Here is a 26,897-nt window from a genome sequence, read left to right as displayed (position 1 = left end):
AAAGACATTATTGGTTTGTTGCCTTTAATTCTAACAAATATTTGTTGTTAAGTTTATTTCTATTGTTTATTTAGAGTTGTCAGTGTAGTTTGAGTTTCCAAAAGATTGATTACGACAGATTTAACAGGAAAACTTATCAAAAAAAGGCCATTACCTAATTTTGGTCCTAGCTATCTAGGGTTTTGGGAGGGGTGGACTTGAATCACTGGATACGAACCTAACTTTTGGCATTTTTACATAAAGTGGCTCCTATCAAACTCAAACCCACATTCTCATGCGTGTCAGCCAGAGACTTACCTTTTAATGCAGGAGAACGGGTCTAGCAGATCGGTTCTAGTGATTTTTACAGCAAAAATCACCCAAACTGCTTGAGAAATTCAAGATAAAGAAGAAAATAGAGTGACGAAAGAATAACAGCTTTCTTTAGACCGTGATGGAGGCTCCAAGGGTTGGCACATTCATGGATTAAGCAGGAAAGGAAAAGTTGTTTGGGAATTATTCCCTTGGCTTAATTTGGACTGTGTGACTGGAAAGAAATTCCAGAATTTTTGAAGGAAGTGGCAGGACAGAAGAAGACATTGTCAATGCTCTTTGGGGCAGAATCTACTCTTGGACTGCAATGCACAAAATGTTCAGGAACATACCATATAGGTCTTTTTTTTATGATACTCTTTTTTGTAATCACCAAAGAACAAATTGATGTATGGGTTTTCTGAGCTACACAGCTCCTTGCTGTGCTAGTTTTAATGGCAGTATTTATCTTTTATTTTAATATAATAGAATACCTCACCTTTTCTCAAAAAAAAAAAAAATTGTCGTTGAACATTCAACTATGACCATTGTTAAGAATGGCCCTCAATAATAGGGGTGTCAATTGGACTGGATTTGGTCCAATCCAATCCAGTCCAATGTGAGTCCGTTACAAATGGACCAGGTCCAATCCAATCCAATGAATATTTTGGACCAGTCCAATTCAATGTCTGGACCATCCAATCTGTTCAAATTTGTTTTAATTTAGATTAATTCTAACCCAAACCTGGTCCATTGACACCTATATTCATATCTTTTATCAATGGACCAGATATTGGCTCAATCCAATATAAATTCACTATGGATGGACCAGGTCCAATCCAATCCAATAAATACTTAGGACCATTAAGTCTGGACTGGTCCAATTGAATATGTCTTGTTGGTCCATCCAATCCATTCAAATTAATTTTGGTTTGGACGGGGTCCAATCCAAAACCGGTCCATTGACACCCCTACTCAATAGAATAACATTTTTTCCACTAAAATCACCCTAATTAAGATAGAACATTACTTGGTCAGAAGTGGTGAACAACAAGAACACCACAAAATTTAAACATTTGGAAAGACTTCACTATCCAAACTACCACATTTCCTTTCTTGTAGGTTCAGCAGAGCCATCATGCAAGTCTAAAGACTTGATGCTATTTTCGCAGTTTCTTCGTACTTTTTGCCCTCTATAATAGTTATATTATATGAGATGGCATTATTTTCTTTTGTTTTTGTGATGGCTGTGTAGGGAAGAGGAAGTTTTTGGAGGTTCAGCAGTAAGGTCAGTTATGGTTTACTTATGCTTTTGGGTGGGTGAGTATGTCTAGGTCTTAGTGTTGCATTGGGGGTTTTAGCAGGGTTGTTTAGGTTGGTTTTGTGTTCTTCTATTCCATATCTCTATCTTGTAAGCCCTTTTGTTTTTCCTTTCTTTGGGGCTTCCAGCCTGCCTCTGGTATATCTCTCTTTCACCTTTGATCCTCAATTAATATCTTTTGTTATTAATTATAAAAAAGTAAATATAAAATAAAAAAATGCTGTGATTATGCATATCAATATGCATCACAACTATTTAGTTGGTCCAACATACTAACAAGATCTGTAAGTAGGATGAATCCAATAATGTGCTCCAACTTTTATAGACATATACCATCTGGAAGATAAAGGAGAATAGCTTCATCTTGAATGAAAAACAGTAGCTACTAACTGACAAGCAGCAAATTTTAAGATTTATTTGATCAACCAGGAGGGACGTCCATCATAAAATAATAAGGGTATTTTTGTAATCCTAAGCTACTTACAATCTTTTTCAAGATTGTTATGTTGGGAGGGGAGCTGACAACCCTAGCATTCATATCTTCTCTAATTCTTGGTTCTCCACTCTTGTACCCACACCAAAACTTTTTCAGAACTTAAGACTAAATCACAAACTCTCATGTCCCCACAAGACCACTTTATCCAGTAAAGTATTTTGTGATAAAATCCATCTTCAACAACAAAAAACATGGGTCTGGGATATGAAGAGAGTTAGATGTTCAATTGGGGTGAGAAACCTCTTACATGGAGAAATAGATATTCCCTCAAAAGCATATCAATCAAAGAGTACCAGCCAACATTTTTCAAGTCTTTTAGTGTTAAAGCAAACTACTTTTAATTTGCCACTCTTTTATTATATTTCTCTTAAAGATCATTATCATAGTCAACCAGTACCCATTTAGGCTCTGACCATCTAAGAAAGGGCCAACCAATAGAAAACTGAATATCAAATGCTTATGCTTGCTCATTATAGCACCAAGGACATAAAATTTATGGAGTTTATGCATAGAAATATCTCTCTCTTGATTTTTCTATGGTAGCATTCGTATATCAGTATAAACATGCAACTAGAATTACAAGTTATGCAATCATCTCAATTCTCATTCATGATATACCTTGCATTCTCATTTCAAAATGATGGTCCTAATGCAAAAAAAAAAGTGAAAATTATCACACCATGAGAAGTTTTTCTTCTAACCTGTGCAAGACGAGTTCCATGTCCCTTTGGAGCAAGTAAAATAAGCCCATGCCAAGCATCCCTAAAACCAACAATCTCAAGAAGGCCATCATCTACATATGGAAGGGCCAAGCCTCTCTGTAGAGTATAATCCAAGAAACTTTTGTTAAAAAATATAAGCAGAAATACTTTTTTTAGAGAAAAGTAACAAATCAATTGGGTAAACGTAATTGCAGTATGGAAATGGCATTGATACTGTTGATTTTCCAAAACAAGTATTAAAAAGTAGAACTCACATCTCGTTCTTTCTTCTTATTCGGTGTTCCCCATGGATTAAGTCCACCAGAAAAGCTAGGCAAGTTGAGACAGACAATTGACCTAATGCTGTATATCAAAGACAGGTAATTTATTAGACTAACCATGAAGATATACCTGCACAGAGAATAGAACTACTCATGTCTGGATAAGAAATGTAAATATTTAAATTCATTCTTGTGGTGCTAAAAGAATATACTGATGAGAGAGAGCTTTAAAAAAAATAACTTATGGCACATTGGATCTTCACAATTCACATAGAATACACAAGCCTCAACAGAAAGTAACAATTATAATGTCAATACCCTGTGTCAAAATATTTAAGTAAAATATGCTCTCACAATGTACATATAATGAAGGAACCAAGTGATCAGATATTGGATTTCTTGAATTTTATATGTTGTATATTTAAATAATGTAGACGTTATGGTCATTTGCAAATTTTATGTGAGATTTGGCCAGGTACTCTTGTCTAGTCATAGTCTTGTTATTTAGTTTCTTTGGAGTTTGGACTGAAGTTAACTAATGGCAAAATAGATATTGTTGTGTCCACCCTTTGACTGTTTGGCTGACCCTAGAGAGTCTATATATGTGTTTACCATTGCAAAAATGTATTTGAGTGAAATTTTCTAAATATTGTGTTTATGGTAGCTGATTCTCATGAACCGACTGACTCTAGGTGCCCATTGAGTTATTATAGGTTTCTTCTCTCTTGTTTTTATTTTTTCTCTACAAGCTTTCTGTTCTAACATAAATGAACTACTAAAGATCTAGTGGAAAGCATTCAAGAGCATTCATTCAGCATCCCTAAAGAACAGAAATTGATCCAGGTATATTGTATTTCAGTTTACATCAAAACCCAAATTTTTCTTGTTTTAGCATAAATCAACTACTATAATATAAAAGGCAGAATGGAATGGAAAAACAGGATTCATGTAGCCGACCCCATATAGTTGGGATAAGGCTTCGATGATGATGATGATATAATAGAGATGGCTGATAGTCATAGCAAAAGTACTATCATAGCATTTTACAATATGTTATCAAAAGCCTAGTGACTGTCAGTGCTATATGGGACAGAGTTTTGGGCAGTCAAAAAGTAGCATATTCAAAAAATGAGCATAGCAAGTGTGTGGATATTGAAACGGAAGAATGGAAAAAAAAAAGATAAGATTAGAAATGAGCATATTCATGGAGATTTAACAGTTGACCAAAAAGGTGATAAAATGAGGAAATGCAAACTAAGATGGTTTGGGCATGTGCATACAAAACCAAGTGTAGCCTAGCAACTTCATGCAAGTTGAAAGGTTTATAAGAGCTAGCAGCAGGCCAAAAGAAACAAGGTTGAAATAGCAGAAATTATTCCAACCATAAATATTGCCATAGATGGAGTGGAATGGGAATACAGGATTCAAGTAACCCACCCCATATAGTTGAGATGAGGTTTTCCTCTTGTTGTTTATTAAAAGCTAGAGTGTCACAGTGACAAATAACAGATGGCAGAGATTGTAGAATTTCCATATTTTAGTGCACATTTGACCTCAATCTGGTAAATATCTTACAAATTCTACTAATTAATATTCTGCTATCAGTATTCTATTATATTTTGTTAGCAATGAAAAATGTAAAATTGATAGGAAATGGATGACCACAACAATATTAAAAGTGGGGGTAGGGGTGGGGGCTATAGGGATAAGTCATATTCTGTTGATGACCTTGAATATTTCTGCTTCTTTCCTTGTCTTTTTTCTCTTGCTGTCTTAAATTTATAAAAAGAAAAAAAAAACAAAAAAAAAACATAACTTACCTGTAAAAAGAAACAACAGGAAGGCTCCAGTTGTTACGTGAAGAGAAACCAAACACATACAACTCTAATTATGTAGCTGAGAAAAAGAATATGAGGTGTAAGGAGTAAATTTCTCATTAGGCAAGCAACCAAGTGCTGCTCTAAATGTCAGGGCACCCCCATCTAACAGACCAATCAAAAACATGTACTGCATCAACCAAAGCCAGCTGTACTAGTTCATTGACAAGATTAAGGCTCTTTTTTTGACCACCCAAGATTGATCAATACAGCCATTTGATCTACTGGACCAGGGAGCCCTAGTGTATTAGATTAATATCATTTGTAGAATAAAGGTATTCTTTTCCTGCTACTATTTCTATATCATGTGGATTCCCCTTCCCCTGCCCCCAATTTCTCCAACCATTTAATTGCATAAAGCCAATTGATCAAGCCATTTAATTAGCCCTAGATTCCCTGGTTCTCTCTCAAATTTATCAATAATTTTAACCTAAGTTGTTTAATTGTCCCTTTCCTCCAATTGATCCATATCACCTTTTTTCATCCTTAATTCTAGACTATACAGTTCTCACACTTCATGGTTATTTTAACCATTTGACAGGACAATAATACTTTTGTATTCTCCAGTATCCAGTGCAACTTATGATTTCCACACCCCTTCAAAGCTCCATTGAATTAACAGCCTCCTGAACAAAGTTGAGATATCCCATTTGGCACCGGATGCCAAATGTGCATTAGCAATATGGAAAAAATCACATTTTTTGGCATGGAGCATGGTATGGGATGTCTAGTAAGTTCAAGATTTAGCTATATAAAAACTAGAGATGCGACTTAAGTTGGACCTAGGGTTAACATAGGCAGAGAATAAACCATTGAAAAGCAGGAGAGTAATGGACCATGTTGCAAAATTGATAACCAGATTTTTTTTTCTATCAGTTGAAATTGATAGCCAGATTGACCATGAGAACACCTTCCAAGTTTTTATTAGCATGTAAAAGTTCCAAAGAGAAAAGGTAGTTGATAAAAATTATTGTTCTCTAATAGAGGATACAAATCAGAAATAAATACTCTTTTTCCAAAGAAACTCCTTAATGTATTAGCATATAGACAACATTTCCTTCACATAATCAACCACATTTTCTCACCTTCTTATAATAAAACAGGTCGTAATACTGCATATAAGTAGCATTGCTTCAAGCTACCACGTATACGAAACGAATTAACTTGAGCATATTTCAATCTTTTCCAGGTACCACCATGATAATTATAGAAATAAAGCTTAACAATTATATGGAAGCTGAAACTTTAGCAAGTTCAACAGAATGGCATATTAACAAATCCATTAATTTCACCTGTGAGGAATGTGGAGATCTTCCCAGTGACCATGTCTCTTCATGACCATAACCTTTGCAAGATTTGCTATGTTCCTGCATATATATTAACTCATTCATTTTCCTTATACAAGAGACCTAGATGATACAAGATATATTATTGCAACAACAGATTCCCAAGACGTAAATGATTTCATGACAACTATATAGTGTGCATTAAGGCTGCATGATCCACTTAAAACATATCCAGAGAAAGTATCCTCATTCTGCTATTAAAGTATTAAGTCATATCTTCCATTAAAAAATGAGTTATCAAATTTGCATGCTATTTTTGGGTACAATGTGATAATCTAATAGTTATGTGTTTTTCCCTATTGCCATTTCTTGGCCAGTGTGGAAAGAAAGAAAATGTAAGGCTTTTGAGGGAAAGACCATCCCTGTGGAAGCAATCATCAATCATTGGGAAGATAGAATGATCCCTGACGAGATGGGCTGGGACTTCTAACCTTTTTGTGGGGATTCAATTTTCAAATTTTAGAGACCATTAGTCTTCGATTATTTTTTATCTTCCACTTCTTTTTGTATTCACTACGAATACATAGAGTCACGTATTTTTGTAAAGAATTGAGGGTTTCTCACCAACCATTGCAGTAATACAAATACATATTTACCATTTATCAAAAAAAAATAACATATACTTGTTTTTAAGTATAGTTTTACTCCATTTTTATTTATTGGTGGTATTAGGTGACAAAACATGAATGTTAATGATATCGTTTCTCAGGTGACAAACAGCTTACTTCTTCCCAATGAGAAGAATATACTTGTTCATGAAGTACCTCCAATCCAAATATCTACTCATGTGCTGCATTTTTCTTTTTTTTTTTCATTATTATTTTGGATTGGTTTGGATTTGCTGCATTTTCTTTCTAAAGGTAATGAAAAATATTAACTATCTTCTTTGAGAAAGAATTTTCTTATCTCCATAAGAAGATTAACTGATTTCTAGAGATCCTAATGTGAGGTTGGGATACCTTTCTCTTTCAAGGTTTGTTGTCTAGAGCCCTATTGATATGGTTCTACTAAAATTTATATGCTACCCAATCCATAATGCAGCAAATCCCTTCTGCTTCTCCTACCCTGAGTCACAATTTCAAATGATAATATTTTTTAAAAAATAAGCAACAATTGAATAGCCAACTAGAATTATGCAATAAATAACAAAAACACCTCAGGGTCAAAAATCTACATTTACCTGTGTGCATATATGATAAGAATTAATAGGAAAAAAATAAGAGCAATGGTATTTCTCATAAACACAAACAGTTGTATGAGCTATGAACTAAATTACCCACCGTGAAGAAGGATGAAAAAGAGAAGCACAAAACCATCCTTGTGTACATCCAAGCTTCGCGTAAGTACTCTGATCAAAATAAAATCCATAAGTGCACATATTCCCTATACTTCAATAGACTGATGCAAGCAAGAAAAATTATGTTGACTGGAACAAAATAAAGGTAGCCCAATGCACAAGCCTCCCGCCAATGCGGGGTCTGGGGAGGGATAGATTTACACAACCTTACCCCCGCATACAGAGAGGCTGTTTCCAAGATTTGAAATTTGGTTACCCAGGTCACAATGAAGCAACCAAACCTTTGCGCCAAGGACCACCTTCTTATGTTGACTGTAACTAGGAAAAGAAAAAATAATACATGCCTCCATGAAGAATAACGAAAATAGGAGCAAAAAACTGTACCTTGTTCATCCAAACTTTACATACTGATAAAAATAAAACCTCCAAAGGGTCAACCATGTAATTGGTCTTAACTCGAAACTCAAAATCCTAAAAGATTTACATTGCTCAAGACTTTTAACCATCTGATTTGAACATTATACTTTTTCCAATGAGGCCCATGAAAATATGATGGTCGATTTAGCTACCCAGTTATGCTGGAAATCAAAATCAAGGTTCTAGATTGTAGTTCAACAATCATTTGCATAGTTAAAAGAAAAAGTGTATTATAAATACAACTATGATTGCAGTAAATGTTGACTAAAAAAATCCAAATACAGAAGATAAAATAAAACTATACCTGATTAACTAGCTGATTCTTAAATTTCTCAGGATGCAACTTCCGCTCAGAATGAAATGCATATGATACTTGGGCATCCATTCCTATAAAAGAATAACAGAATTTTTCTTGTCTCAAAAACTATTTTAATTTAATAGCATACTCAGTTGCTACTTACCAATTGTGCTGGAATTCTATAACAGAGTTCTACCATACATCTCATTACAATTCCAGGAAAAAAACTTAATTTGTGCAACAAAAATACACTAAACTAATAGGAAGAGCTGCCTGCACCATTCTAAATTAAAAAAAAAAAAAAAAGGTACTCTGTAGCTTACGTTAACAGACACAAACAAGCATTCATTTTATATAAAATCATAATCATATAGCTTTTATCTACATATATGCATTTTCCTATCGTAGTTTAGGCATGTATATTTTGACTATATAACATGGATACTGGTATTAGTGTAGCTGACACAGGTAAAAGGCGTCAGACTAGGCAAGCAAAAAAGAATAAAATTTCAAGACTCACCTTCTATTCAAGTTATATTTTTTTATGATAATTTTTATTTTTATATAACTAATTAGATAATTGACGGACAAGAAAAGCCAAACTTGGATACATAAATCAATGAAGAAAAAACAGCAACTATATTAAGTATTGTGAATTTATCATTCATGTCTAGAGTGTTCTACCTCTCCCTAATACAAATAATTTCAACTGTGTCCAATACGTTTGTTCCCAACAAAATGCTCTATTTTTCTTTTTTTTTTTTTTTTTGAAACTGGTCCCTTACAAACTGCCCTTATCAAGAAATCAGAAGGATCTCCAGGAGGAGAAAATTGGACTTTGAAGAACAAAGCATACGAGAAATATTAATACCCCAAGGGATTAGAAGACCGCAACCTAATATCAAGAATGGAGAAATCAAAACACACACCTTCCATAGAGTCAAAGAGTTTCAAGAATACATAGTTTCACAACCCCTTTAACCCCTCCTAAATTGAGATTCCAAGAAAGCCCATATTATGAGGACAAAACACATAGGGAAATAGTTGCAAACTTGTTGGATGAGATGGCATATGGGCTGGGGTATTGGAACAACTTTGCATGTGTGTGTGTTTCCTTTTTTTCAGTTTCTATTTTTTGATAGATCAATGATCAATTATTGAAACAGGTAAAATCTAGTGTGAGAATCAATGATCAATTATTGAAACAGGTAAAATCTAGTTTGAGATGGCATATGGGCTAGGGTATTGGAACAACTTTGCATGTGTGTGTGTGTTTCCTTTTTTTCAGTTTCTATTTTTTGTTAGATCAATGATCAATTATTGAAACAGGTAAAATCTAGTGTGAGAACGTCAGTTCAAGTAAGGGTGGCTGCTTTGTGTGAAAATTCAAAAGTTAGGACCAAACCCAGTCTAGCCCTCCCAAGATCCTGAATAACTGGAACCAACATTAGCTAATGTCCTTTTTTGGTTTCCTAACACAGTTTTTACAACTGATAACCAGAGGTAGATGCATGATATAGCTAGCAAACTTAAACTGGATGTTGGAAGTTAAAACATCTGTTTTATGCCTCAAGGAACCTGGAAGAATGGGCAACCTCAAGCAAGCAGATTATTATTTCCTTCTATGATAGAAAAAGTTAAAAGCAATTTCCATTAACGTATAACTGCCTTACTCCAAAAGATTTCAATTGATAAGAATGGAACTGCCCAAGTAGGTTTTTTAGTACTTGGTTGTAAGGTATGTAAGCATGGCTCTAAATACTTTCTGTCGCTAGCTGATCAATAAGTTAAAAGCTGAGTGCTCTAATGAGGTCAACACAGATCCTATGAGTTACCAATTCTTCAGAAGTTTTAAGATAAACCAATAATAACTTAATAATGCACTGAAACAAATGGAACTTTCCGATTTTGAACTTCTAATTATTTTCAATGCAAAAAAAAATCGTAAGGAAAATAATATAACCCAAGTATGGATTCACACAATGGAAATTCATACCCATACTAAAGTAGTTCCAAAATCCTCCACGAAATGTGTGACAACCTTCCTGAAGGGAGGTCAACAAAACAGATTGTTAGTATGGAAGTAAATAATGTCATATTCATACTTCACTTGAGACAGGATCTTCAAAAGAAGGTAATGATCAGTGATTTTAGTAAACTCAAGAAGGAATTTTTCCAACTATTTGGGATCAGCACTCAACAATTATTTTATCCAACAAAGTAATCATTTCTCCTTCTACATTCTCTGTTTCATTTTCAGATGCACAGAAGTTTAAGAGTACCTCCCAGAAACTAAGGCTTTTAATATAAATTAGAAATAATGCATTAAGGTTGGTTTGTTAAAGTATGGTCATTGAGGTTTTGGGAAAAATTTAATGTATGTAGCAAGCTTATTTTCTTCTTTTGGGATTGGAACATCACGCTACTGCATTTGTGTTCTCTTTGAACGTGTAAAAAATAGGCAGTCCAGTGCTCGAGGCTCCTGCCAATGTGGGGTTCGGCAAGGGACAGATGTAGACAGCCTTACCCCTGGAGGATACACAGAGAGGCTGTTTCCAAGATTTGAACCCTGGTCACCCAGGTTGCAACTTGCAATGGAGCAACCCAACCGTTGTGCCAAGGCCCACCCCCTCTCTTTGAACATGTTATGCTATAATTAGAATGACAACTCTTGATTATCCAACAAAAGAATTAATGACAAATTTTTGGGGATCTTTTTGATTTTGCAGGTCAATGACAAACAAATCCTACTACAAAGAGAATGTCTTGCTTAGAATCTATTTCAAGAAGCTCATCCAATTCATCAACCCATAGAGGGACTGGATCACAAATCAGTGTTACCAATTCAAAATACTAAAAAATATAATAGAGAGAACAGCAAGAACTCGATATTCAAAAAGAAACCCTAACCTTCAAACTATAGATCATCCAACTCAATAGAATTCTTTCTGGTTCATCATCTTCTAAAATCTAAATATTCAAACTTTGAATTACAAAAAATAATAATATGTGTAAGTGACCCTTGAAAAATAGGAAATACATCAAATAAAAAAAAAAAAACCATTCAAGCAGGTATAAAAAGGAGAAACCAAGCAACTACAAGAAGAAGATGAAATTTTATGGAGAGCTCTCCCCTTAAGGGCTGCAAAAAGAACTTTTGCATAGCAGAAAATAAATTACCAAAACGTGATAATTGATTCAGATGCATCAAGCACAAAGGATGAACAATCACATGTCATCAAAGCCTGGGACTCAACCAGAATTTAAAATGTCCATCTCCATGAAAATGTCGACCACTTGGAAATTTAGAAATGTATTAGAAGTATTGGAAATTTCCTGTTGAATTATTATAAAACTTTAGAACATTATAAATTTTAATCTTGGGGCACTAGGTGCTCCCCTTTGTAAATCAAGTTTTTTCTATTAATAAAGTTACCAGATGCCAATCAAAAATGTATTTTATTCTATTTACTTAATATAAAAAGTATGATTTTTCAAATTAATTTATTTCTCATGTTATTGCATTGTTTATCCTTTTATGGAGTTTAAAATATTGGAACAGCCTCTATATCTAATTATACTATGCATAATTAGAAATGTTTTCACAAAGTAAAATAAGTGACTAAAAAAAATGCAACAAAGGACTGCTTACCATGTTCAGTGAATCTGTTTGAGAGACCCGATGAAATGCATGCAGAGAATGTGGTAACTCCAGAGGTGGAATGGGATCACAAGAACCTTCTTCAGGAGCTCTCATCCTCATGATAATATGCCAGCTGATATATTTTGGCAATATTAATAACAGAGTTACTAAGAAGTAAGAGAACAGAAGAAGGGAGCAAGAATACAGTAATAGGATATTGCCAAATACAATTCTTACCAGGCAATACTATCCATGAAATTACATACAATAGTTTTTCTTATCAATAACAATATATACGATAGTTCCATCTTGAAAAAATACATATACTGAAAGAACTTTTTTGCTGCAAGTCTGTAACAGTATGGATTGATTGTTGCCAAACCCATTCACATGGAAGCAGACTAAAAGGTCATCAAACATAAGGAAACAACTGAATTTCTGAGGTAAACTAAAACCCAAATACAGGAAATGTCAATCCAGAATCAAGTTTTCATACCAAAACGGAAAAACCCAGTATTGCAATCTAGTCTCTGATGATTCCCAAGTCCTTATGCACATTCAGCACTCATAAATTTCAAATGTCATTGGATCAGGTTCCTTTTAGTGTTTTCCTACGAAAGCTCAAAATGTTGTATTTTTCATACCCATACAATTACAGGGTACAAAAAAAAATGCACTTAGTTTTTTGGGTTTATGAATTTCTGTTAGAAGTGTATCAAATTTTATGTTTAAATGTGACTTCTATGATAGTCAACTTATTAAGTTTGTTGTTTTCTATGGCAAATCTCTTCATCTGATTAAGAAAACTGCACCTTGGACATATAGATAAATGTCTGTGCTAGAGAACACCAGTTGTTGGTTCTAGGGCTGTTCATCAAACCAATGAAACTGATGAAACCAACCAACCCGACCCAACTCAACCTGAGTTGGTCGGTTTTCTAGTATTTTCAGTTGGCATTGGTTCAGCTATTGTGCTAAATCGAGAGGTTGGGTTAGGGGTGTAAACGGATCAAATGCGAATCGGATCAGGCAATATCCGAACTCGAATCCGATTAAATATTCAAATATTCGATTCGATTCGATTCGAATTCAACTAATTAAGTATTTTAGGCAATTAATAAATATTTTATTTATATAAAGTATATAAATATATAAATTATTTATATAATTTAATTATAATATATATAAATTATATAAAACATTTAAAAATTTTATATATTATATAAAGAATTAAATAATCGATCGAATTCGGATATTTATCAAAGCGAATCAGGTCATATCCGAATTCGACCGGTTAGATATTCGAATTATCTGAATTCGATTCGATTATGTCGAATCTCGAATTCGAAATCAGATTTTTGAATACCATTGACACCCCTAGGTTGGGTCGGTTTTAATAATTTATATTTTAAATTTAAATTTTTTTAATATGGAAAAGTGGGATATTCCCAAATTTCCTAGTGTAAAATATTTTATATTGTAAGTTTAAATTTTTTTTAAATTTAATTTTTTAATAATACCATTGCAATATTTTAAATTTAAATTTAATTTTTAAAATTTAAATCTTTTGAACCGAGACCAAACCGAAAACCTATTCAAGCAGATACAACCCGTGTTGGTCAGTTTTCAATAATGGTCGGTCGGTTTCGAGTGACCAACTCCCCAACCTGACCAGGTCAGTTCGGTTGGCCAAACAGCCCGCAACCAAACTAAACCAACCTGTGAACACCCCTAGTTGGTTCAATTGTAAGATAAGTGTAGAAAACCTAATCCACGAGCTCCCCTATCTGAGGAACAATTTGGATTGCCCATGTTTCTCCACCATGTGCAAAAATTGGTGGATCATCTAGAGGAGGAAAAAACAAAAAAATATACTGACCTGACTAGGCTACAGAAAATTAGCAATATCCCAAACAATGAATCCTCCAACACATTTCAGGTGAACGTATTTATCAGAGAATGGCTATAACCCATTAAGGCCGCATTTGGGAGTGCTTCTCCAACAGGTTTTTTGTGCTTTTAATGTTGAAGAAGCCAAAACTCAAAAGCCATTCAAAAATTGTTTGGCAAAAAAGCACAAAAACAGATTTTTGCATTATTGATGCTGACTCAGTCAACTACTGTAACTGATTATTTATAAAACCGCTGCAACTACTGTTCTGTGATTTTATAAATGAATTAACTCTCTTGAGACATCTGAGAGATAGTGATAGTCTTTCTTTAAATCATTTCACTGTTACTGTATACCCTGCTAATCATTTCTCTGTTTCTGCATACTCTGATATGCATCAAAAAAAATTTGAAAAAGCAGGAAAAAACTCCATTTAGCTTTTTACATTTGCAAGAAGCTACTTTGAACAAAAAGCTGGTGACTAGACAAACACTAAAAAGTGTTTTTTCATAAATCCTAATTCAAAAAAGTGGCTTTTTCAGAATCCCATTTAGGCCAAAAAAGCACTCCCCAGATGTGGCCTAAATAATTTAAGCCTCACTAGATGTTTGTTATCCAACCATACACCTTTCATCCTAAAAGTCAGGCAAGTTGACAACTATGTAAAAGTTCCATAAGTTATCTTCCTAGCAATTTTGCCTGGCTTGCTGCAAGATACACTCTAAATTCTATGATACTCTGAAATAAACCAAGTCCATGCAGAAGTTAATGAACTTATTCCGTCATACCAAATAGGAAATCCTTTTTCATTTCAGATTTAGTTTATGCCAAGTTCCTTAGTGCACTTGGCGAAAACAAAAATAAATTTCAGAAGTGGGAAAGAACAGGAATAAATAACATTAAACATATTCCAAGTTGACTAAAGCCAGAAATACCTGTCTATTTTCATTTCTTTTGCTTCCATTACTTGCTTCAAGAACAACTTCACAGACTCCTTATTTGTGCCAGGATTCTTTTTTCCCTGCATGCTAGTAAAGCACAGTTTAAGCATACCTCATTTAGGCTTCAAATAATCAATACTGACCTAAGATCTATCACAAAACATTATGATGTTGTTACCACAAATGGATATTGTGGATCTGATGATAAGTGTAACTCCAATGTTGCTTGTGTGTGCATAAATCCACCAATATGAATGTTGAAACAAATGCAGTTTCCTTGTACAAAATTCAAACGACCTGAGCATTGGTCTCAATAGATTTTAATCATGAACCATAGAATGTTTGCATACAAAAAATGATATATGTGTTCTTAGGAAAATGCACGAAGGAGAAACAAATGCTGCTCCCCAATTCCTAGTATATGCACCTATATGAACAAGAAGTATTATGTGACTCTTGCATTTCTAATTAACAAAAGATAAAATCAAAACAAGGAAAAGAAGATATGTCAAGTGAGAAGGAATGCAGCTAAAGTTGAAGAAATGAAATGCAACCCAATATATTGACTCGTTATTGTCTGCATTGATATCTGCAGTAATTTGAAAACCACCTTGTAAAACCATTATTAAAATAGTACCATAGTAGATATTCTTACCCAACCAAATGAAAATGGAAGGTTGTTCCCAGTTCCCAGTGGCACAGTAGCGATTGGGGGTGGCTTAGATAGTTTAAGATCAGAAACAACTCCAAGCAGCCAACTATCTGTACCATCCCCACCTGCAACCTAATCAGATATGCACATGAAAAGAGTAAAAAAAACATCAAGACATCAAGCATCATATGCCATTGTAACACCATTTTCAGCCCAACTTACTATTAATCTCAATCTTTTCTCAACTTCAGCAGCAAAACCATCTCCACTGATCTTAAGCTTTTCTAATTTGACATAAATCTTGTTTAGAACCTTTTCAGGAGCTTCTTCACTCAAATCAAAAACCTGAAAGTTCCCATTGCAAAAAGAACTTACAGAATCTTTCTCATTGTTAAATATATGGCCCAAAAGTGTAGCTGCCTTGTCAGTAAAAACCTACTGTACATTGGCAATACCTGATCTTTGTTGAGAAGATCATGATATGTTTCAAGCAAAGACCCACCAAGCTGACCACCACTTCTGGAGTTTATGAACACCAATACAGGGCAGGCAGGGATATAGGAAACAGGTTCAACCTCTAAGTCGGGCACAAGAATGTAACTCGGGATATAGAAGTCTCTCAAGAAGTGCTCAGATTCACAATCACCCATAGTTCTTTCTGAACTGCAATGTTACATTGCAAAAGATCATCAACCTTGGAAATTTAGAAAATCTGCATGAGACAATGAAATAGATTGAAGCAACTACAAGAGGGAAAAATAGTACAAGCACCAGAACATATAAAGCACCAAAAGAAATAGCAGAAACAACTAACAATCCCTGAATGTCTGATCCCCAAAAATAACCAACCCTATGAACTTACCCTCTAGCAAGGCCTCTTGGCAAAGGAATTGGCTAACCTTAGAATCCATTTAGAGTTCACTCTGGACACCAGAACTCTTTATTATCAATGAAAAAAAAAAGTTGTTGAAATTATCAAAATTGAAGTACAGATATGACAAACACAGAATTACATGATGCTCAATCATGGGAGCACAACCATCCTTTTTTAAAGGCTAACCCACAACTAAAATAAACCGGGATCTTGCCTCCGTGATAACATATTTCAAACTCCATGCCGATTCTGCACCACAATGCATCCAGCTAACAAGCTAGGAGTAGCTGTCAACCTCAAACCTAAAAAAATCCAAAAAGAGCATCATCTTAAAAACCCAACCTCAACCTCAACCATCTTCTCAATAACTGTCATCATTTCCATCTCAAGACTACTGCAGAAAATTCTAGGGTCCTCCAATTTATTTACTCCATAGGATCACACTTGACTTCTCTTTAATATCATTTTCCTTCTCCTGGCAGGAGGTGAGAAGAAGCTAGTATCCAACAAGCCCCAGATATCATCCAGGAGTTGCCACTGGAATCCAAAGAGTGGTTTGAAATAATTTCATGTCTTAAAGGTATAACATGTAATAACAGATTAACCAATTCCCTGCTTACCTTGAACAGGACACACATGTGAGGAAAATTCCAAGTCCTCTGTCATGTTTACAACATCTCACATTTACAAGTCTTATTTGTAAAAGGAAAGGTCTAACCATATATAGCTTTTGAAATTTATTAAACAAACTGTACGATTAGTCAATTAGACACTTGTTTCAACTTTCAAGAAACTTAAGTGTCTATTATGACCGAGTGTCCACACCCAAGAACCAATAGCCTTGGGATAAGTAAAGACATCTTTGACAATTGAATGAGATAGCAAGGCTTTCATGATAAGAAAAAAAAAAAGAACCAACAGGATAAAATATAGAAATCTTTATCACTACAGAATTTTCTTTTTTTGATTGTAGAGCAAAAAAATTATTAATAAAATGAAAAAGAAATTTTACAAAAGTAAAACAATGTTCAGAGAACTCTTCAAAAAGTGAAGATGTATCTCTTGCCCAAACGCTTTTTGAAATAAAATACAACCTACATTGTGAAATCCTTTTATTTTTCCTGATAGAAGAGTAAAATTCATTAATGAAATGAAGAAAGAGAATTTACAAGAATGAAAGAGTGTTGAAAGAACATTCCAAAAGGCAAAATTGCCTCATCCAAACACTATATCAAATGGTACACAAGACTGTATTATGGGAAATCTCCCCACCACAAGTTTTTCCCAACCCATACTAATAACAACACATCTGAAGGACAGAAAGGAGACAGGAGGAATTCTAATGCATATTCCAAGGGTATACCACAGTGACATTGTTGGTAGAACCACTATCTTCACCCATTATTTTGAAAACCATACTGTTGAACTCTCCAAAAAATTCCCACAGCCATTTTCCTAGAGGGAGCATGTTTATATACTTCATTATCCTATACATAAACCACCATCCACTATCATTTTACAACAATCTCCAGTTATTGAGGTGGTCTTCTTAAGTTTCATGACATCCCAAAAAAGATCGTCCACAACTTTTTCCACTGTCTTATCACCTTGATAGGAGCTTTAAAGACTAAGAATAAACCAGCAGTTAGAGAAAAACACTTAGTTAGGATGATCCTTCCCCCCTAAGGAGATGTAGTTCTTTTTTCATGCCACCATCTCTTCCAAAAAAATAAATAAAAAAAAAACTTTCAATTATCTCATTCCAGAAATTTATTGATCTCCAAGAACAAAACCAAGGTACTCATGTGGCTACTCAAAGATTTCACATCCATGCATTTAGCATGCTCCTTATTCCTTAAGTTATCCATTCTCAAGGTTTATGCCTGAAATGTCATTTGCTAAGTTCACCTTGAATCCTAATATCCTTTTAAAACAAGTGGACATGGCTTTCAAGTTCCTAGTACCATTCTCTTGATACTACTGGCAAAAGATGATAATGTCACCTAAAACTTTAAATCTGTACAACCATATTGTCCTCCACTACGCTAAAAACCACTCTGAATGTCAAAGCCCATTTACATAATTAACTAGCCTACTGATGAAGGGTGATTTGGCTCGACCTAGCAAGAAGGGGACACGTGGGCACTATCTGATCAAGGGATGACAGCTCAGCCTGGCAAGCCTATTTCAAGCATTCAGCTCGCATTTACAGCATACTTACCGACTTAAGCATCGGAGCGACCTCGCCAGGTTAGCTACCCCAGGTTCTTTGATAGATTGTTTTGCAGATCGATCCAGCTCGCCGTCCAGCTAGGAATAGTCAGATCGCACACCATCACCTACGAATATGATTTTCAATCTATGAACATCTTTAATTAGTTGGGGGGCCTTGGCACAATGGTTGGGTTGCTCCATTGCAACCTGGGTGATCAGGGTTCAAATCTTGGAAACAGCCTCTCTGTATGTGCAGGGATAAGGCTGCAAACATCTATCCCTCCCCAGACCCCGCATTGGCGGGAGCCTCGTGCACTAGGCTGCCGAACATCTTTAATTAGTTTATGTAGTAAATAGTACATTGTATTAAAGGGATGAATTAACAAGAAAAGCAAGAGGTCCAAAAGAACTAGAGGGGTGTTTTCAATATACAACTATTCCTAGTTGTACACTGTTGATTGGGAATGATGAATTCTGCATGGATCTTCCACGGACATAGGTATAAAGCGACAAACCACATAATCTTATGCATTCTCCTCTTTGTTTTTTACTTTTTTCTTTCATTCTTTTTATTACCCTTTTCACAGCATTAAAGTGGATGATCAACCATCAACAATCAATAGGAAAATTAAACATTTATACCTACCTTATCTTTTGCCACTGGAGTTTACAAATAGATACATACAAGGCAGCAGTGACATATTATTTATATAATGCATGCATAAACTATATAAATTAAATCACATCAACATCATAAGAACTTAGGCTGTGTTTGGCAAGAGTACAAAAAGTGAATGCAAATTTGTTCATATAAATGCAAAACCGGTTTGGTTTTGCACTGAGAAACTTAGAGTATCATGTTTGGTTGTGATGGCTGCAAACATGAATCTTGGGGCTGAAACCAACCTATTTTGCACTAACCAACTTTGAGTGCAAAGATTGTTTCCATCTTTTTGAAGCAAACTTTGCTCCCATTTTGAATCCAAAAACAGTTGAGAAAAATAAAATTTACCTTCAAAAATGAATTCTTACCAAATAACTGCAAAGCTGAACTTGAGTGCAAATTCACTTTAATTCTACATTTTCACTTTTACCAAACGCAACCTAAGATGTCCTAAAGAGAGATGCATAAAGGCTATGTTTGGTTTGAAGGAAAATGTAGGGAAAGGAAGGGAAAGACAGGGAAACCAATACAAGGTTTGTAAAGGTTTCCTTACCTTTCCCTTCCTTTCCCTACATTTTCCTTCAAACCAAACATAGCCAAAGTGTGAACATAAAGATATTCCAACGCTCCACGCTATAAGCCAATTCCAAAATTCACATGCCACTTCTCATTGGCATCTGAACTGGCCAATTTGGATTCCGATGATAATAAATAAGAAAGTCAATCTATCACATTACGAACTTGCTTTTCTATACCCTCTTCCTATAATAATCCAGATCATGGATACACCGAAGACTTAATCAGGAAGAAAGTATGATTTACCACATTCCATGAGAGATCAATTGGCATAAGAAAATTAGGTCATTTCAGTTTCTCGAGCCGAAACTGAACAAGCACATAATTTCCCTTGCAAAACATATAAACTAACCCACAAAAAAATTTGCATCCCAAGAACATAAATCAACCGACAAAATTTTGGGGCATGGCTTGAGTTTCAAGCTGTTCTACAGGCACATAAATCAACCTACAAAATGTTACATCCCAATAACAGAATGTCCCTTTTCAAGCATACAAATGAAACCTATTTTTCAGGACCAAAACACTTGAAAGTAGTAACTTGACGGCGTTAGGTGACGTTTAGTCAACTTTGGTCCGGGGATCAGAAACTGCTTTTCTTTTCTTTTTTTCTTGGAAGGAAATCAATTCTTTTCTGTTCCCCAGAACAACAAAAAGGTTCCAACAAAACGTTACCAAAAGCCTTAGATTCATCAAATTCTGTGAGAACTTAATAGAGTAAACAAGAATCAGATGATTGTTCTCGAGGACCCAATCCAATCGAGAAAAATAATATCTGTCATTACCAATAAGAACGAATAATCTTCCTGAGCAGTATCTTGCATAATCTCATATAGTAAAAGAAAGATCGACGCACATCAAACGAAAAAGAAACAAACAAAAACGAAGATACATATTCCGGGAACTGTATCTCGGAAAATTCCACTTTTTCAGAAGCATACTAAGAAAGACAAAAAGAGAAAGGTGAAGAAAGGTGAATCCCAGAAAGGCTATTCACAAACAAAAAGAGAAGGGAAAACGAAAAGATAGGAGGAATTCGAGCAAAATAAAGGAGGGGAAAAAAGATGCAGCTTCATCATCGTTTCATTAATATAAAGAGAACAGATGCTTTACCGGGAAAACAAGTCAATTGCAGAGATCTGAAGAGAATTTCGATGGCTTTTCTAGTTAGAAGCGATTCATTGTACAAACGAACTTAAAAAGGGAGGGAAAAGACTTTTGATTCTATCCGAAGCAGAAAATTCAAGGAAAAAGCCGAAACGCGTTGTTTAACTTCAACATCCACCGCAAATAGAACCAGTAGCTCTTGATTTTTAGCTGAAAGGAAATTTTGTAATATCAACAAAGAACTGATTAATAGAAGATGGAGGGACCTCAGACCAATCCTTCTCAAGAGTAGTAAAACGACAAAAACCAGTTAACACATGGGCAATCCTATTCTACGATCTTCGAATATGAGAAAATTCAACGAAAATGAAGACCGCAGCCAAGCGATAGTCAACTTTGAACTGGGATCTGCTCCTTACAAATCGCGCCTCACGTCTCTCCATAAATAATAATAAATACAAGTATAAATTATAAAGACCCTTGTACTATGGGATATGTGACAAAGACCCCTATATTTTGTTTTGCGACAAAGACCTGTAGTATGACCGTGAGACAAAGACCCTATTCCGTTATCTTCCCCGACCTCATGATACACGAACAGCGGCGGTAGCTATTGCAATGGCGGTGGACTTCCGTTAAAGTCCTCCCTCTCTCTGAGTGAGAGAAAGGGTAAACTAATAATATAGTGAGCTTTCCATGGTTTCTGCATGCAAGTTCGGATCATTACAAAAAGATGCATCTAGTGGGCATAACTGGACCTTACTCACCACTAGGCAAAGCAAGTCTCGGTCTCCATGAAATCATTCTCCAAGAAGAACTCCGAATTCGCTCTATCCAATCGACTATCAACAGACAATCCCCTCTGGGTGAAGGAGACTTCAAGACCAAAGTTCCAATCAAGTTAGGCCACTTTGTCGAAACATCCAACTACAGTCAAAATCAGACTGGGCACACCAAAACAAGATTTATGGGTGAACATCGACACCGGAAGCAGCTTGAGTTGGGTCTGATGCCAACCCTGCCTGAATCAGTGCCCAACCCAGAAAACCCAATTCCAAAATTATAGTTCAACCTCTTATCTACAGTCCCAGAAGCAGAAGCAAGAAAGAGTTGATCTTTGCTATTGGCATTCTCCTCCTTGACGTAAGTGGGAATCGGGATTTGGCCCGACTCAATTGCATCTACATCCTCGACCAAAACCTCATAGTGTTTCTTCAGTTCAGCTACAGTCTTACTTGGAACCATGGAAGCAATCTTCTTCCATCGGTCTTTTGAGTCGTCAGCAGCCCAGTGCATTGCAATCTCGAACGCCTTCTCCTATCTACTCCATCCTCTTATATTAGCCATGTCCGTTCGTCTAGTATTGTTCCAATCAAGCTCATCTATACCAAACAACGACGATGACAGCAATAATCCAGTTTCTTTCGCTAGCATGGCTATTTGGCTATGTTGGGACTCAGGGAGGGAAAAATGAAGGTGTGGAGGATAGGGAGACGGGTATCAATTGAGGTAAAGTTTTTAAGGACCACTTGGAAATTAAATGGATGGATCAATTGTCATGTTCAAACAATAATATACTCTCTCTCTCTTGACTCTTTTTTCACTTACATAGACATAGTAATCATGGAGTGTTAAAGGGGTGACTGGTGAAGAGAGGACGAGAGCCAGAGAATCTTTGCAACAATCCAACTACCGCCTGTCGCTTGGAATCACAGCCATGAGACAATCAGCCAAACCTTTTATAAATTTGTGAATGTCTGGCTCTTCCTCTCACATTCACAAATCAGAGATGGGTTAGTATCATAATGAACTCAGATCATGGTTGTTGTTGTCGTTGTAATTCTATATAATCATCAGCTGAACTGTAATTTTAGAGCAGTTAGTGGAACCCAACTCAACCTGCTTCCGGTGTCGATGTTCACCTAGGGATCTTGTTTTGGTGTGCCCAGTCCGATTTCTCTCCATCTGCAAGGAACAGAAAACAGAGGAAATCGGAAAGAATAAAGGGGAGGAGAGAAAGGGGAAGGGGAAGAAGAGAGGTGGGGAGAGAGAGAGGGAGGACTTTAACGGAAATTCACCACCGCTGCAACATTGTTGTTGTTGTTCATGTACCGTAAGGTCGAGGAATTTCTTTCGTTTGTTCGAATAATTATTACAAGAGTAGTATATAGATTAATAAATATTGTAACGGCAGACTGGAAGGGTTCATTGTCACACGATCATAATATAGGGGGTCTTTGTAATTTACCCTAAATACAAATGGGAAAGATATTCTCGACGTGCGGCTAAAGAGATCGGTGTGAGGCGCTTTATTTGAGGAGCATGTCGGGACTCGCCAACTTTGGCCCTAAAAGATATTTTTGTGTACTAAAATACGAATATGTATAAGATGAAGACAGGAAATTTTTCCCAATCTATCCTGTGTTTGTTCGGGTTGAGCTGGAGGTTTGTTTGCTTTTTTCGAACTTTCCCCCAACTCCAAGGTCTTAGGGCCAGGAGCTGTTAAAGCCACCTCATTGGCTCATTCAAATAATAAAAAAAGAAAATATCGCATCACTTAAGACAACCCCAAGGACCAACCACGTGAATCACTAATTTACGGAAGCGTCTTAAATGACGTGGTGGCTTTTCATTGGCTATGTAAAGGATCCTACTCACCCGTTTGGCTGCGGCCGCCGACGCTATGCAAAGGATCCCTCCTCATTTCCAAGGTGTCAAACCGTCAATGATAATTTGATAAATTTTGGAGGAAATTTATGATTATTCTCACCAGACTGTCTTCACACCGTTCGCATATCGCACAGTCCCGGCCGTAGCTTTACATTGAAGTGAGGTGTAAATCGTGTCGACCACCCGGCATGAAATTGGGCCGGACCATATCGGACTTGGGTATATGGTGCTTAATAACGCCTAATGACTTCCCTAAAAAATATCAAAGAATAATTTTCAATCTTTTTGTTTTTCTCGTTTTGCAATATGAATGACATATACAACATATATTAAATAAAAAACAACGGAACGAAACAGCCCCTAGAGGCCTAGAAGTTAGTTGTTGTTCTGCACATTTCTGCAAGAATATTTTGGGATTGAAATAAGTTTTCTTGTGTAAAATTAAAATCTATATTCTATGGATTGACCCAATATATATGATTTAGGAATCATTTGCCAGTGCTACTGTATAACCCATGCCCATGTATGTTTGCGGATAGATTAGAATATCAGTGCGTTGTGTATCTTATTATTATTATATTAATATTTTCACATGGATGATTCTGTAGCCTACCAGGTTGAACAATTGGTGCTTTTCTTTTTTTTATCTCTACATCTGTCATTATTTATTTTTTTTATTTTGACTTTTGATTTTCTTTTGAGAATAAATCCTCCATAGGATGAGAATGAGAAATGAGAAACAATAGGTGTGTGAGAGTCGTGTACGGGTTCAGGCGATAAAGTAGTCTTAAACAATCAATTTAATTGAATGAAGGAAGATGGTGAAGACGTATATTTTATTTGACCTGAGCACGTTGAAAATATAAGGTAATTGAAGGAGCAGATTGTTTTAGACTCACTGATTTTGAGAGTATTTTAATAAAAGTTTTGATCAATTTTGGCCACGAATTAGAGTTATCGATTCAATCAATAATTATAAACATTGGTGTGATAATGATGTACTACCCCATGTTAGAATAATACTTTGCATGAATTATGATGTAAGTACCTGTAATGCTTCTTTACAAATAAATAATAAATAAATACCTGTAAAGCTTTTGGAAACTAAGGAAAAAAGAAAAAAACAAGGGTCAATGACCCATTCCCTAAAGCTCCTCTATGCTTACACGTAGTGACATAGACTTGGGTAATTTGGCACATGGGTTCTGTTTTGATAGCAAATAAAAGAATAAGTGGACAAGGCAAAATATTGGACTGGTCCAGTTTTTATGATTTGCTTAAAATATATAGCTTTGAGTGACATGTGGTACGTAGGAGTATGTATATATTTTTGTAATTAGTGTTCTTTTGCCAATTGGGATATGTTTTTCACAGTATACTTACACTCACCTTATAGTCACATCCCACCCTGTATAGAGAACATTTATCTTGAATAATAATAACATACAAAAAGCAGGAGATGTTCCCGATATACAGCTGAAACATGTTGTAAGGTCGGTGTGAGGAACACTGAGTGAGAGCAAATTCCAGACTTTTGTTTAGTTGTTTTGCTTGTAAATGGAGTAATTGGAGGAATTGGGCCGCCATTCCACTGATTCATTATCTATTTAGTCATCTCAGAGAAACTATGAGATCAAATCAACTGCTCACAAGACTATGCCCCCACATCGTTTCATAGCACATCCCCGCCGTGTATTAGAAATATCTCCCGATAATAGTATCAGAAATGATGATGTCATCATCTGGAGATATTCCTAATACATGGCGGAGATGTATTGTGGAATTAGGCCTATAAACGGAGTGAATTTGAATCGAATTAGTTTAGGCTTGAATTCAATTCCGGTTACAAAATAACTTATTCGATTTCGATTTGAAATCCGTCGGATATTTAGAAATTCCAACCGAATTCGATTTAGATTAAAATATCGAATATTCGAATTGATTTGAATTCGACTGATTCTATAAATATTAAAAATCCTAAATCTAGAAATTAGATTATACAAGAAGAAACCCATTTGTTGTGGACTATGAGCAAAAAAAAGAAAAAGCCTCAAAAGACTAGAATAAGAAGAAAATAATAGCAAAAACCACATGAAAAATCTAAAGATAAAAAAGATATATAAAGAAGTAACAAATCAAAAAGCTAAAATATGAATGGAAGAAGTTAGAAGAACGCCATAAAGCTCATTTGTCTTCGATGAAACCCGGTGCTCTTTCTTTTTTTTCTTCTACCTTTGAATCTCTGATTGCAAGTTTAAAATAGTAAAAATGAAGAACGATAACACGACCAGGGAAGAGGGAGATGAGATGAAGATGGGGAGAAACACAACTACAAGTTAGAAGATGGGGAGAGGAAAAGTCTATAAAAGTGAAAGAGTTGCGGGTTAGGGGAAGGGGAGAAAAAAAAGTCTTGTGAAAGTAAGTGGGGAGAGGCTCGATGAAGACAGAGGGTTTTGTCAGTTTTCTGAAAAAGACTATGCATCTTTAATTGTCTTGATAATACTATTACACCTTTTTCCTGAAAAGGTATAAGAGTATTAAATGTATAAGACACGAAATCTTATATTACAATATATTTATATATTTTATATTTTAATATATTATATTTATATTTAATAAAGTTTGAATATTTGTCGAATCAAATCAACCTATATTTGAATTCGATTTGATAAATTAATCAGTATTAAAACTTGATTCGAATTCGACCATTAAATTAATCGAATAATTTGAATTCAACTCATTTATATCAGATATTAAATTCGAAATCAGATACTCAAATACCGTTTACACCCCTATGTGGTACGTTGTGGGGCACAATCTGATTTTAACTCATAAACTATAGCCTTTTTCTTTCTTTATTTCTTTGTTTGTTCAATTTTTTAAAGGCCAAAGCCAAGATTGAACAGAATGACAATCAAGAGAGTTAGGGTGTTTGTGTTGCCCTCCACCTTGGCTTCTACCTTCTCTGGCAGCAGACCTCCCTACTTACGGTGTTTGTTGTTTTTTGCCATTTTCTTTTCTTTTGTTTCCTGTTGTTTCTTTTTTGTAACTTCCTCATTTGATTTAAAAAAAAAAAAAAGAATGACAATCAAGAGAGAAGTGGACAAGAAAATGAGTGGTGGAATTTCTTAAGCGATTGACAATGACAAACTTACTGATTTGAAGGATCTCTTACCTAGCGATGGTGGGGAGAAGTTAGAGAACTCACCAATGAGGAGTGGCTACCGGCTTCTGAGACAGGGCACAGACTATGTCCAAGACATCACCTTCAATTGAGAGAGGCTGCAACATATTGCACCTCACACCAACCTTACAGCATGTTTCAGTTGTGCATCTGAAA

The 26,897-nt window shown here is 35.3% G+C and overlaps 2 protein-coding genes across 15 annotated transcripts in view; both read right to left on the bottom strand.

Annotated features, from left to right (window-relative positions):
- The window catches only part of LOC148875682 (diacylglycerol kinase 5-like), a 67,754-nt gene extending 44,898 nt beyond the window's left edge, over positions 1 to 22,856 (bottom strand). For 3 of the 14 annotated variants that reach the window (XM_088965067.1, XM_088965069.1, XM_088965061.1), the window contains exons 1-12: positions 20,894 to 21,302; positions 15,908 to 16,164; positions 15,675 to 15,797; positions 15,456 to 15,584; positions 14,795 to 14,880; positions 11,978 to 12,101; positions 10,322 to 10,370; positions 8,332 to 8,414; positions 7,594 to 7,661; positions 6,260 to 6,334; positions 3,085 to 3,172; positions 2,810 to 2,926 (exon numbers count right to left, since the gene is read on the bottom strand). In XM_088965067.1, the coding sequence (XP_088821193.1) occupies positions 2,810 to 2,926; positions 3,085 to 3,172; positions 6,260 to 6,334; positions 7,594 to 7,661; positions 8,332 to 8,414; positions 10,322 to 10,370; positions 11,978 to 12,101; positions 14,795 to 14,880; positions 15,456 to 15,584; positions 15,675 to 15,797; positions 15,908 to 16,102 (1,137 nt within the window). In that variant the 5' untranslated portion in view covers positions 16,103 to 16,164; positions 20,894 to 21,302. Of the gene's footprint in view, positions 1 to 2,809; positions 2,927 to 3,084; positions 3,173 to 6,259; positions 6,335 to 7,593; positions 7,662 to 8,331; positions 8,415 to 10,321; positions 10,371 to 11,977; positions 12,102 to 14,794; positions 14,881 to 15,455; positions 15,585 to 15,674; positions 15,798 to 15,907; positions 16,165 to 20,893; positions 21,324 to 21,654 lie in introns of those variants that run through there. The other 11 variants (XM_088965068.1, XM_088965070.1, XM_088965062.1 and 8 more) reach the window with 9 other exon arrangements.
- LOC148875683 (uncharacterized) lies at positions 21,647 to 22,183 on the bottom strand. The gene is made up of 2 exons (XM_088965325.1): positions 21,905 to 22,183; positions 21,647 to 21,814 (listed from the first exon to the last, which is right to left on the bottom strand). Exons 1-2 carry the CDS (start codon positions 22,181 to 22,183, stop codon positions 21,647 to 21,649), a joined length of 447 nt encoding a protein of 148 aa, XP_088821451.1.
- Positions 22,857 to 26,897: the final 4,041 nt, after the last annotated feature.

This window comes from Nelumbo lutea, chromosome 1, assembly GCF_056320005.1.
Source record: "Nelumbo lutea isolate HS-2025 chromosome 1, American lotus-T2T, whole genome shotgun sequence".
Taxonomy (NCBI): domain Eukaryota; kingdom Viridiplantae; phylum Streptophyta; class Magnoliopsida; order Proteales; family Nelumbonaceae; genus Nelumbo; species Nelumbo lutea.
The sequence above is the reverse complement of the archived record's forward strand: the minus strand, read 5'-3'. Positions and strand labels throughout refer to the sequence as shown.